The sequence below is a fragment of the Candoia aspera genome, chromosome 8 (assembly GCF_035149785.1).
Source record: "Candoia aspera isolate rCanAsp1 chromosome 8, rCanAsp1.hap2, whole genome shotgun sequence".
Taxonomy (NCBI): Eukaryota; Metazoa; Chordata; class Lepidosauria; order Squamata; family Boidae; genus Candoia; species Candoia aspera.
The window spans coordinates 11,553,358-11,567,077 of record NC_086160.1 but is presented as its reverse complement, the minus strand read 5'-3'; the positions used below and the strand labels follow the sequence as shown (position 1 = coordinate 11,567,077).

Genomic DNA, 13,720 nt, shown 5'->3' with positions numbered 1-13,720 from the left:
ATGAAATCAAAGGCTGTAAGTGGCCCACCTCTGCTATTGAGCTTTACATGGCTTAAGCTTGGCTTTCTGAAAACCCATTTTTCTCATTATGCTTAAGTTCTGCAGGAAAGGTCTTGTTGATCAACATCCACATGATTTTAGATAGACATGCTTGAGACAGCAGCACTTGCTCAAATTGAATTCTCTGATTATAAGCCCTGGAAGAGCTCATATGTGTTCACTTGTATGTGCAGACACTTCCTTTAGTGCCTGTCTGTGATAGAAACTTCATTCAGCTTTTCTGTTTCATGCTTATTCATGTAACACTTGTCTCTTTGGGTTTATTTGCCATTAAATTCCTCTCCTCTATTATGAACCTTCAAGGATGCTTTATTGTTCTGTTTGTCCCAGGGCAGCACAGATCATTGGGACCCAGAGATTCAAAGGTCCGAAGTCTCAAAATGGATGCCAGCATTTGGACCAATGAACTCATTGAGGTAGGAATGGGTAAGGTAGAAAAAGAAGAGCGGGAGAAGTCAACTTCTACCTGGAAATTGATGGCATTTAATTGCGCATTTCACAACAACTTGAGATCACTTCTCATTTGATAGCAACTAGCTAGTTACAATGTTCAGCTTTCTTCCATTTTTTGTTTTTAAATTAAATTAAATATTAAATTATTTTTTAAGGTTAAGCCTTTTTAAGATGGTTTTGATGGAACATAAATATTAACTATGGAAAGACTTTCTTTTTTAATTGGACACTTAAAACCTTTTGCCCCTGTTGTCCCTTTTGCCCCCGATTGAAATTTCTGCTAGCAATTAATGCATTTTTAAATTATTTTCTTGATCTAAGTAAGTCAAATGATTTTTAGACACTCTACAAGATGTCGGAGTGTAGACTTCTAAAGTATGATTTTATAATGTACCAGGCTGATGCAGTACTTTTCTTTCTTTGCCCAGATTTCCGATTTTTGTTTTGTTTGTTTCATGCACACGTCTGCACAGTCAGGTCTTAAGGAATATGCTGTTCATCTGTTTGTTTGTTTTTCCTTTTCTGCTTTTCTGTGGCGTTGAGAAACATGTAATGAGTTTGCATCGTTTGCATATTAACCAAATATGCACATTTGCTAAACGTTAATTATCCAGTCGCAAAATAATTGTGTTTTTCTTGTCCCAAAATAATCCTCCAAAAATATAAATTCAAGTACAGTCATACACACCCATTGGAGAAGAACGTAGAACGACTATTATTCTAATTTGATTTACTTTTTGTTTTTCAATGTTATCGTAATCTTACATATTATAGTATCTTCCTTGAATAGTTTTAACTGCACGAAACTTTTTTTTTTTTGCTTAGAAGGTCCTTTAATCTCCCCTTTTCCCTCTGATTAACAGTCTTCTTTCTTCTGTAGCTTTTTATTGTGATAGGTAACCAAAGGGCAAACAGCTTTTGGGAAGGAAATCTTCAGCCAGATGAGGAACTGCATATAGATGCCCCAGCTGACAAGAGGCTAACTTTTATTATCCAAAAATATAAAGAAGGAAAATTCAGAAAAACCACCCAGCTCTATAAAACCAAGAATGAGTTAAATAAGGTAATGCTGATGGAAATGTTGCGGATGGAAATGATTTTTGGCCATTTTGCTTTTTGTTTAAAAAAATATAAAATGTTTGTGAGGTAGAACTATAGGAGAATCTTATACTATGCATTGGGATTAAACAGGGTACAACTTTCTTAATAAAAAGGAACAGGTTCACTAATGTGATGAGTGGAAATGAAATAAATGTCTGCAACCAGTAATGGCACTTGAGAGGACCTGAAGGATGTGCTTTCCACTCGTGAGCATAGGGTGATATGAATTGCCTTGTGACTTCACTAACAGAGTCTCATTTGTGAATATACCACCAGCCTCATAACCTCTTCTGCAAAGATGATAAAGGTGATAAAAATTAAGAACAAAAGAATTAAGTTGGATCAAACGTAGCCAGTAATTTTTTCCATTTTATTTAATACTCTTACGAGCTAGGTATTAAAATTTTCAATGAAATAAAAAAAAGTATAATAATACAAGTACTAGTTTAAAAGCATATAGAAAAAATAGATAGTATAGATACTAGTCATCCTCAACCAATTTAAACAATAAAATAGGGGTCGATAGCCAACAAATTTCAGAGAATCAAATAAATCTAAGATATCATATGGGTATTCTATTCTAATTATTAAAAAATACTATGAAACTTTTCATAATTTCTGGTCAAAACATGTCTCTGTTGAACTAATAAAACTGACCATAAGAATTCCATCCTATCTCCATAAAGTGACATGCCAAAACCTTGGTGCATGGATTCCATAATGTTGGAGAAGGTATTCCATGGACTTTCATTATACCAACCTCCGTGGACCACAGTCCTGTCTTTGAAATCCACCAGGTCTTCTACAAGCACTGATTCTAGCAGTTATCTTTTTCCTCTCTAGGATAAAACAGCAAAAGAAGACATCTAAATTCCTACAAATTACACAAAATGTTTAGACTTGATCGAGATCAATGATCACATGTAATTGTTCAGTTAAACATCTCTTTCATCTCTTCATATATAGTGGGTTTCATTGTCTGCTGTCAAAAAAGGAGATGAAAGTTTAGCAATCCTAGTGAGGTACGGAATGTACTTCACAATTGCAAATTTGTTCTGTAGGGGCCAGGTTGAATTGTTTCATTTTTTGAATTATTTACTGCTGTTCCATTTTAGTTTCCTCTGATGGGGGAATTAGGAAAGAAGCATCTAAGTATCCAGAAAAGGGGTTGGGTTTCTGTAGTTATTTTATACAGACACAAATGAGGACCAATAAGACATTTTTCCAACCCAGAATATCCTTGAAGAAGCAGTTGAACTCCACTGAAATTGAAGCATGCTACACTTTGTATGCCACATTTCTGTAATCCTGTGAAGATTTTTTTTGATTGTGTCATAAGAGATAAGAACCCATTTGTTGTTCTTGGATAAAATATCTGGTAGAAGACTCTCAAGGCTATGTTTCTGGTTGTATACCTTAAGAAAACCAAGGAAGATGTTACTCCACCTTTGTAGATGACAAGCCCTTTTCAGATGACAAGCAGGAGTCCCAGAGGACGGATGCAATCATAGTGGAAAGGCAAATCTAGCCTATCCTTATGGACAACTGTCTCTGTGCATGATCAGGGACCATATAAAATCTCAAGAGCTGTTGTGCAGATATAGACGACTTATGCACACATACTGTAGGCTCAGGCAATTGAAAGCACGCCTGTGACTGTAACTCTCTATGCACACTGTTGTATTTGCTATTGACCCCATGCTCCATATGATCAAGGCTGGACTGTGAATGGGGTAGATTCTTTATAGGTTGGCCATCATGAGCAATGGGCCATGGTTTCAACTTCTCAATTAGCCTTATAATAAAAGGGTATTGAAATGGAATGTCAGCCTTCCCAAGAAGACCAGACAGGAAGCACAACCAGATGAGCTAATTCTACTTGATTGTAAAGCTACATTAACAGAATCTTACCAGTCTGAAAGTACAAATCTCCTGCCATCTCCTTTATAGCCTGTGAAGTTAGGGAGGGTCCCTTCTGAGCCCCTTTCTCCACCCTTTATGCAGCTGTGGGCTATGCCCTCTCTTATACCATTACGTTGAATAAGCTTATGGTGGTGGCTGGTACACACCGAAGCACTGTCTTTGCTGTATGAATTTTAACGGAAACTGTCAATTCCATAAACATGCTGGTTCAATGAAGAAACATTAATCCCTTTCTCTTTGGCATTTTGTGTATAGCTCATGCTTTTCATCTCTGTGATCAGGCTCTCTGTGCTGCAGTAGTTAAGCCGGATGTATTGGAAACAATGATGTTGTTGTTTAATGGAGCAGATGTGATGTGTGCAACTGGAGACCCCGTGTGCAGTACCCCATATCTGTTAGCCAAGAAATCTGGGCAGCGGTTGCAGATGGAATTCCTCCACCACAATAAGTTTTCAGGTACAGACCCACATTAGCATGCGTCTTACATAGTTTGAATATGGGCTGTATGCAATATGATTCAATGAGCACAGATTTCACGTTACCGGATGACAACAAATAAGGGAGCAAGGATCCTTGTGGACAAGAGGCTCTTAGACTTACCAATCCTTACTGGGTTTTCTTTGGAAAGAAAAACGGCAGGATAAGATGGAGAAACTGGTTAAAGTCTACACTTTTATTTCTAAAGTTGCTCTGAGGAATAAAAGCAAGATAAGCAGCCACTCTGCCCTTTCTTCAATGTCCAGGCATTCATCGGTTATTATGGAATCTTAATGAAACAGATAATTTCATGGAACGATCGGCTTGAATAGGGGATGGATAATGTTACCTTGGTTAATGCAAAGCATGGTTTTTAAACTGACTGAAAATCATAGTTTCATAGTTTGGTATGAGCTAAACTAAACTTTGGTATAATTTAAAGGTTGGCAGTCGGCTGCTGTGGAACTATATGCAGCTCTTGAGCCTCCTTTCATTGGTCCTCTCTTTTCACCATGACTACAGAAGATAGTTTGTTCTTTATGAGCTGGAGACGCACAAAAACAGTTGTGTGGGTCCTAAAATAGGCAATTAAAAATCCAAAGATGGCATATCATCTTTGGAACCATCATACCCCACTCTGTATGTGTGAAATGTTTCCCTCAACCCACCCTGCTCCAATGTTAAATGTGACCTTCAGTCACCAAAAGGTTGCATACCCCTGTTTTAATCCCTACCTTGACCCCTACCAGGGCAGAGAGTTCTCATAGTCTGGGAAAAGTAAGGGATGGTACAAGAGCCATCAGCTTTACAGTAACAAAATCTGGGAAGAAGAAGTTCAAGCATTTCACAAGGGTCCTGCTAATAAATTATGTCTGGAGTTTCACTTACTCAGTTTCCAAGATTTTTTTTTCCTAACCCTTTTTTCTGCAATTGAATCTGATTAATAAAACTCTGAGAGCCAGTTTGGTGTAGTGGTTAAGGTATCAGGGTAGAAACCAGGAGACCGTGAGTTCTAGTCCAGCCTTAGGCACAAAGCCAGCTGGGTGACCTTGGGCCAGTCACTTGTCCCAACCCTAGGAAGCAGGCAATGGCACACCACTTCTGAAAAACCTTGCCAAGAAAACTGCATGGACTTATCCAGGCAGTTGCCAGAAGTCAACACTGACTCAGAGGCACACACACAAACACAAAAAGAAACTCTAGGCAAATCTTGCTTTTTCTTGTTTGTGCTGTTTAGCCCTCAGTTCTGGGATTTCCTGAACACTGAAACCAAATGCTAAGTAGGTCTGACTCTGCTTCATCATAGGCTTTCCAGGTGCTGCTCTTCAGAGCAACTAATGTCAAAAATGGTTTGAAATTTAACTTCCATAACTAATAGTTCTTCATTACTTTACAGATTTTTCAAATTGTGATGGCCATTCAAACAACATTTTCTGCCCCGATTCATCCTTACCTTCCTTCCTTTATGATAATTTATACATCGTTTCCTTCAACACTCCAAAGCTGTTTATTGAGAGAAAAATAAAAGAAGGTATGTTGGTCTTTCCCTCCTTTTCTTACCTTTTGCTTAGGTAGCCTTACAATATTGATAAGATGACTGACCTTTTACTGTTTTATTTTAGAATTTTATCAGTAATATGAGAAAAAATATGTATTTCAAAGCATGAGAGTGTTGGGGCGGGTAGGGGAAAAACAAGAAGAAAGTAATTTCCCTTGAAATGAAATAATGGTTTGTGGTCACAGGTTCATATGAAAAAAAAGTGAACGGTATTTTGATTACTAAGCATTGCAATCTCTTAAAACATTCCTTACTCTGATGAATTTATGAATTTTTCCACTGGGCTAATGCTAACTGGTGAAGTAACGTTCAAAAAGTATTTCTTTAAAAAATCCAGAATGTGCATGATTCTAACAGCCAGTGGGACATTGTATATAGGCAACATATACATATATCCTTGGAATTAAGGATGTATCTTGTATTGTTCTAACAAGAAAATGGAGAAATATATTTTCCTGAGAATATAAGGACTCTTAGCCTAGTACTTGTTCCTTTTTAATATAAAATAAACTTACTTATTTGCAATTTTTGTAATCTATCCTATTCTGAAGACCAACAAGGGAAAAAAAATAAAAAGAACATAAAATAATTTCTCATCTTAACATAATGCCAACAGATGACCCCCCCTCCCCCAAAAAACCCCACAATCAGGTTGGATTAGAAACACAGCAGAATGGAGATGTTTTGGCAGCTATAAAATAAAAGGTGTTTCATTAGAGTTCACAGTGAGATGCTCTTCTTTTCCGGCAGCCCCAAATTAAATAACTGTGCAGCCAATTTTGCATGTTTGCAGGAGTTTGAGATGTTCATTTCCCTGGGATACCTTCTGTTTTAAAAAGGATGGGAGCTGCAGAACATACTGCGGCATGAAAGTCCCCTGTTTACTGTCCATGTAATAACAGAATATTCAAAACAAGACAGGGGCCATTATCATGTTGATTGTGCTAGGAATAAATCAGATAGATAAATGGATGCATGCATGCAGGCATGTATGCTAGAGTAGAGAAATGCTACATTAGATAGGATGGATGGATGGATGGATGATAAATTACAGAGGGGGGAGAGAGACATAGATAGATAGATAGATAGATAGATAGATAGATAGATAGATAGATAGATAGATAGATAGATAGATAGATAGATAGATACATAGATACATAGATACATAGATACATAGATACATAGATACATAGATACATAGATACATAGATGCTAGATTAGGTAGGATGGATGGATGGATGGCTGATAGATTAGATAAGAGAGAGAGAAAGAAAGATGATAGATAGGTACTGTTGGTGGAAGGAAGGAAGGAAGGAAGGAAGGAAGGAAGGAAGGAAGAAAGGAAGGAAGGAAGGAAGGAAGGAAGGAAGGAAGGAAGGAAGGAAGGAAGGAAGGAAGGGTCTTTCCTCCCTTTACCCATTTTAAGAGCAGGGAGTAGGAGCTAATGTTGGTCAGTCTTAACACTATAGGGAATCTTGCATAGTTATATTTATTCCAAATCTAATACGTATATATGTGGGACGTGATGGCGCTGCGGGTTAAACCGCTGCGCTGCTGAGCTTGCCGATCGGAAGGTTGGCGGTTCGAATCCGTGCGACGGTGTGAGCTCCCGTTGCTAGTCCCAGCTCCTGCTTACCTAGCAGTTCGAAAACATGCAAATGTGAGTAGATCAATAGGTACTGCTTCGGCGGGAAGGTAACGGCGTTCCGTGTCGTCATGCCGGCCACATGACCACGGACGGGTCTACGGACAACGCCGGCTCTAATGGATTAGAAACGGAGATGAGCACCGCCCCCTAGAGTCGGACACGACTGGACTTTACGTCGAGGGAAACCTTTACCTTTACTTTAATATGTATATGCTTTGGGGGATGATTTTTCAAGGCTCTTCTTTTCCCTTCCCTTCTTTCCCCCCCAAAGCTATAGATTGTTTCCCTTAGCTTTGCAACACTGAGTAGGCTTTCTACCATCCCTTCTACCAGCATAAAATAGATTGGCTCTGTCTTGGCCTCTGTTTCCACCACTTGCGGTAGTTTGGGAGGAAAAGCAGCACTTTGTAGTTATTGTGTGCTATGACTCAACCATTCGTTTTACAATCAATGTCTGTCAAGCATTGTTTCTTTCCTGTAGCCTTTCTTTTTAAGTTCAGAGGGTATCTTCTTTTTCTGCTTATGTTGGCTTTTTTTTTTTTTTTTTGGTCTCCCCCTCTCTTGTTTGAGTCTTTATGGTTTCTGTAAATTTGGAATTGGCAAATACAATATGAAGCTTTTAAAAGCTTTTGTTTCTCTTTTTTTAAAGAAAAAATAAAAGCCACTGCATCACTTCGATGAGGCTGTTTGAAAGTATCAGACGCTTTCCCATGCTTTTACACTAACAGTGAAAACACCCACTTGTTTAACTGAAAACTTGGCTGAAATTGGATTCAGCTATTTAGATGAGCCTACAAATGGGGAGTGGGGTAATTTAATTAATTAGAAATCTGATTATTTCTGATAGGAATAGAAGTACAAAGGGCCTTATTTGGTACAGAAGTGTGGGTAAAATATATATGTTCATTATGTCAGATGTGAAGTGGCAAATACTGATTTTAGATCCAGGCAAGATGCTACTTAATATATGTCCCTTTGATCCCTGATCTTACTCCTATGATATAAGTTGCACTTTTTTGTGTCTTGATATGCTACCTGTCTTATTTGAATACCCAGCATCTGTGGGGACATGGTTTTTAAGAGCATTATGACCCAATTAATTTAAACCATCCAGCAGAATGTAGCATCAGAATCTGAAGACAGGACATCCCCAGTCAGATTCTTAAATATAAAATAATTTTGGAAAACATTCTGGACCTTAAAAACTGAATCCCTTGCAAGTTAAAATAACAGCTAGCAAATCACTAGCTCGCTGTTGTGCATCACTGAATCACGGAGTCTTTTGATAAAGGCAGATGGAAGTTTTAAGGTTTGCAAGACTTGTAAAATTTTTGTTGGCTATGTGTGTTTCAGTCATTATTTGCTAATCACCATGTGATATCGGTTGTGCCTTCAATCAATAAACTAATCCATCTTTAAATGCAGAGTGCAGTAAGAGATGGTGTGTCTTGGAAAGTGGCTTTTTGAGTTACTATGAAAATGAGAAGATGGCTACTCCAAGTGGCATGCTGGACATCAGTGAAGTTATCTGTCTTGCCCTTCATAAGTCAGATGGCTCCTTACCCATGGGGTAAGTCCCAGGCCTTTGTTGGTTTTGATTAATGATTTGCTCTGTCAATATTGATATTATGATTTTTTTTGCAATACAAATTTTTATAATAGTGGATACATTCTTACTGTGGATGTCTTAATTGTTGATTTATTATTGCAAATTGCTGGGAGTTCATGGCAGATCCAATATCCAAATGGAATGAATGGATGAACGTAATAATCTTCTGAGAAATGAACTTAACACATTATGGGCAGTTTGAGGACTTTGAGTTTGCTCTCTCCCAATAAAACCTCACTCTTAATGGACTTAGTGAAATTAACATTACTTGATATTCACTGGTCTTTTTAAATCAGTGGAGCTTGTAAAAATTACAAACTTTTCCAATGGCATGAGGATATTCCTGTTGATTTTTTAAAGCCAGGATTTGCATCTGTGATAGCTCAGGGGTATTCTTTCCAGAAGGGGAAACAGACTTGAAAGATATTGGCTCTGCATATGCAAGAGTATATTTTACAAACCAGGAGGTGGAGGAGATGGCATAATTCAAGCATCTCTGGCAATTTCTCCCCCACTTCCAAGTAAGGCTGAACCTCCTGATGTCCAGCTGGGAAATTATTATTCTTTTACTCTATTTACTCCTGGAATAGAAAAGGAATCAATTTGGATCTTCTTTCTTAAAGCCCAGAAACACAAACTTTACAACTTTCTGCCAATCCTGAACCACAAGGAGGTAGTTTTGCAACCATGTAACCTTGCACATGGAGAATATATTAATAAAAAAACCTCCCTTTTGTTTGAAACCAGATATCTGGATACCAAAAGGAATTTATTGGGCAAATAGAAATAATAAGGGATGGGAGAAAACAAGGGAAGGCAACAAGGACATACACAGAATACATCAGCATAGCTAAATGAGTTATTTATTGTCTCCTTAAATAAGGTCTTGGGATTTCACTAATGTTCATTGTTTCCTGCAGGGAAAATGCTTGGAGAGGGATAATCTGAGCCTCTGTTTGGTGTTGATAGGCTGGCTGGCTGGCTCCTTCCTTCCTTCCTTCCTTCCTTCCTTCCTTCCTTCCTTCCTTCCTTCCTTCCTTCAATTTATAGAATCCAGCCTCTTGAGAAAATGGTCTGCTGCTTGGTCCAATCAAGGAAAAAAAAAAAGAGATCTGTCTCTGGTGTCCTGGGTGTAGCCAGCAAATCAGAAATCATCTGGCAACTAAATTTCTCTTCCTAATGACTCTGACTAGAATTATGAAGGCACAGTCCAATTTTTATTCTTTATGCCATTGAATATATGGGACAACACAGGAGAGTAAATAAATTGCATTTATTCAGGATGTCAGCATGGAGTCTCCTTACCAGATGGTTAAGAAGGTGCTATCGTAACATCCCAAAAATCTTGGGGTTTGTCACAATGCATTTTCTCAGCAAGCTTTCCTGAATCATAAATGTGAGGGCAAGGATGATATGATAGAATGCCTGAAACAAAGAATGGACCAAACTGACATTTCAATAAACAATTGCATGCCTTTTCCTCCTTCTCTACCAGTTGCTCCATATTTTCTGCCAACATTCTCTCTCCCTTTATTTCTACTTTTGAAGTGTAGCTGAGCCTTATTTGCAAGAGAGACTGGGCAGAAAAATGAGAAGTAGAACACCTTCATTCTCCAAACCCTGCTTATGACTTTGTGTTCTTCCCTCTTCTTTTGATTCTGGGTAAAACATAAATTCTCCACTCTAATTTACCGTCATAATATCAGGTTGTATCCTTAGTTCCTGATCTCTAAGGCTAGGAGAGAAAGAGAGAAAACACAGGCTTAAATGTTCTATTACAAGTTTAAACCCTGGGCTGTTCTTTTCTGTGATTCTCATTGGCTTTGAAGGCATAGACAAATGACCCATGGGGGTCCACATCTATGCTTGGCTGTTGAGTGAGATGCTGGCCCAATTCATAAAACTGGATGGGACAGAAAACAACAGCAACAATCTGAGATTGGATTTCATTCATTGATTCATTCAAAATTTAGATTAAGTAATTAAAAACAGCTCTTATTGAATATTCTCAGCAGTTGGAAACATCTGGCCAACCTTGGTAGAAAACTAAGCAGGGTTGGGGCTAGTTAATACTTGATGGGAACTCACCAGGAATTACAAAAGCCATGTAGGCTAGAGGAGGAAACGTAACAAACATCTCAGAAGAAGGTCATGACAAACCACTTCTACATCATCCTGAGAAAATGACATTAGTTGTGTCCGTGTAAATCATTGGGAGTAGAATTAGAATCAAAGGTGTGTTTACTATTGAATGATTAGCATCCTTTGTCCTATTAAAAAATGCAGTGTGTGGAAATCATCCCAAAGTATGGAAGCCTGTAGGTGATGAAGCCCTATAAAAGGCAGGATGATGATGATGTTGATGTCAAGGATCTCAAAAACTGGCAGTTATATCAGCAGGAGATGAAACTGACAAGGCTAGGGTAGGATAACATTAGCAATGTCTAGGTGCATTTTCAAGATGTCCCTTCTTTGTAGCTGAAAATGCCTTTTGCAATGCCTGAAAAATGGTGATATGACCTTTAAATTTGTCAGTGAAAGGCTTTCTGCAGTGTGTGTGTGCGTCCACATGCACGATTGTGTGTGTTTGTATTTGCATGCACATAGACCGAAGACACATATTTTCCATTCCAGATGCAAAAGTTCTAGGGGCATAGTAATTCAGAAGACTTAGCTCTTTCTTCAGTTTGAAATAGAGTCTCAATTTGATCGGGCAATAGGTTGGATATTGTTCTTTCCCAACCTAAATTATTGGCTTAGCTCTATTATTTTAGCTTTCATTTCCCAGTATGGTTTATCTCTCCTCCATTCCCTCTTCATTAGAGTATCAAATGCATATTGATTTCCCATTATCTTCAAAACAAAATACAACACAAATAAAGCACTTTAGAAGGCATAGCTCTTGCTATTAGTTTCTAAGACAAGAGGAATGAGGCTCAGAGGTCTGGGAGAAAACTGTACCATTTATTGTTTTACTTTTTCAAAGCTAATACTAAATAAATTTGATTCATCTTGTCCCTGGCAATTTTAGAGCTATGTTTACCTTTGAAATCTACTTACTGTCAGAACGTGTGTTTCTCTTTGGTGCCGAAACTGCGCATAGTCAACGAAAATGGACCCGGGCGATTGCCAAGGTAATTTTGATAATTATCTGTTCAAGTTAAGTCAGGCATCTTTAAAGGAAATGGAAAGAAACGCTTTTGTTTTAGCACAAGTTCTTAGACAAAGCCAGGTTTTTAATGGAAGCAAATTTGGATCTTGAAGAAGTAAAATTGTTTTCTTTCTTAATGGAAATGGTTTTTGTTGCTTTTAAAGAAACAATGCAGTTAAGCATTAATAAAAATTCAAGGTGTTTTTAAAAATGATTTTATATTATGGAGTTGGAACATTCCACCAAACTTGATGGAAGCAATTTTAAGATGTTTTTCTTCCTGGCTGAGTAAAATTCTGACTTTTCTGTTTCAAAAAGTACTGATGAAGAATGAAGTTTTGTAGCCTTCTCTTGAACTTTTGAATTCTAAGAAATATGTGACAGGAGCCTTTGGTCACACCTTTGTGCTGAGCCCTAATATTTATTTTTGTCTGAAATAGCACTTTGTACCTGAATTGGCCAGATGTCTTCAGGAGAGGGATGCTGATGTCATTGGCCAGCTGTTCTACAAAGACTGCCATAATCTTGATAATTGGAAAAAAGGCTGGTTTGCTCTAGAGAAGACCAGCTTGTACTTTTGCCTAGAACTGGAAAATTCTCACGAGAAATCAATGTATCTAAGGCGACTCCAGGAATTAAGTAAGACTTTGAAAAAAATGTTGATTAGGTTGATTTCATAGCACTTTGAAAACTTCCCATGCTTAGTAAAACAAAAAGCAAACCCATCGCTTATAAATATGAATCTCTTTGCCTAAATACTTTCCTGAATCCTGTGGTTTCTTCACACGCATCTCCAGTAATATATAAAGCAATATTGTCAAGTACTGTGATATATCAATTAACTGTGTTGCCTCGGTGATGATGATGATGATGATGATGATGATGATGATGATAATAATGGAATAGCTGTAATAAAATTAGACTGTAAAGTAGTTTATAGCATTGTAAAGTTGGCATTATAAAGCTGTGAAAAAGTTAACACCAGAAGAGAAAGAGCCACACTTCCACTTACTGGCCAGCCATGATGGTTTCCAATGAAGCTTGACAAAAGCAGGCAATTAGGGAACAAATCCTATCTTCCCAAAATTCTTTGTTGAAGTTCTGCATTAACTGAGAATAGATACAGTTATCTTATTAAAGTTTAGGGAATTTTGGAATCTCTCTCTCAAAATTCAGCCTAGCAACCCATCAGAAATCAGAAAGGTAGGAACAACAATCAGCCAATCAGAAATCAGAAATCAGACCTGGAGATAACCATTAAAAAAGAGGGAATGACATCATGATGTTAGATTTTCTCTAGCTGCTGGGAGGCTAACCCCTACTTATTCCATTGATGAATATGCCAAGTTATAGAGGGTAGTGAAACTTCGTATGTCACTCTTTTTTCAAATACACAACATAAAAACTTCTTTCATTGTTCAGTTGTGGTCTAATGAAGGGCTGATCTGGTTCCTTTCATTGTATTGGAGGGGAGAGAAACTCAACAGTTCTCATACACATTTCCTCCCTTAGTTTTAAATGACTCCAATTTCTCTTCTACTGTATATTCCTGAATAATAGAGGAACAAAGGAGCTTATAATGAGCAAGGGAATGTTGCCTATTTAAGGCCAATTTATTCATAATCTAGGAGCCAAATTATTCCTGTTGATTTCTGTTTCCGTGGTGGGAAACATATCCACAGCCTGCCTGATCTTCATGACTGTTTTACATAGACTGCTTCTTTCATCTTTACTAGTTGC

The 13,720-nt window shown here is 37.7% G+C and overlaps 1 protein-coding gene across 2 annotated transcripts in view; it reads left to right on the top strand.

The window, feature by feature from the left end:
- ARAP2 (ArfGAP with RhoGAP domain, ankyrin repeat and PH domain 2) overlaps positions 1-13,720 on the top strand; it is a 118,092-nt gene that overhangs the window by 57,747 nt on the left and 46,625 nt on the right. For both annotated transcript variants that reach the window (XM_063309952.1, XM_063309951.1), the window contains exons 11-17: positions 391-476; positions 1,394-1,576; positions 3,819-3,993; positions 5,411-5,545; positions 8,646-8,790; positions 11,861-11,963; positions 12,421-12,619. In XM_063309952.1, the coding sequence (XP_063166022.1) occupies positions 391-476; positions 1,394-1,576; positions 3,819-3,993; positions 5,411-5,545; positions 8,646-8,790; positions 11,861-11,963; positions 12,421-12,619 (1,026 nt within the window). The remainder of the gene's footprint in view (positions 1-390; positions 477-1,393; positions 1,577-3,818; positions 3,994-5,410; positions 5,546-8,645; positions 8,791-11,860; positions 11,964-12,420; positions 12,620-13,720) is intronic.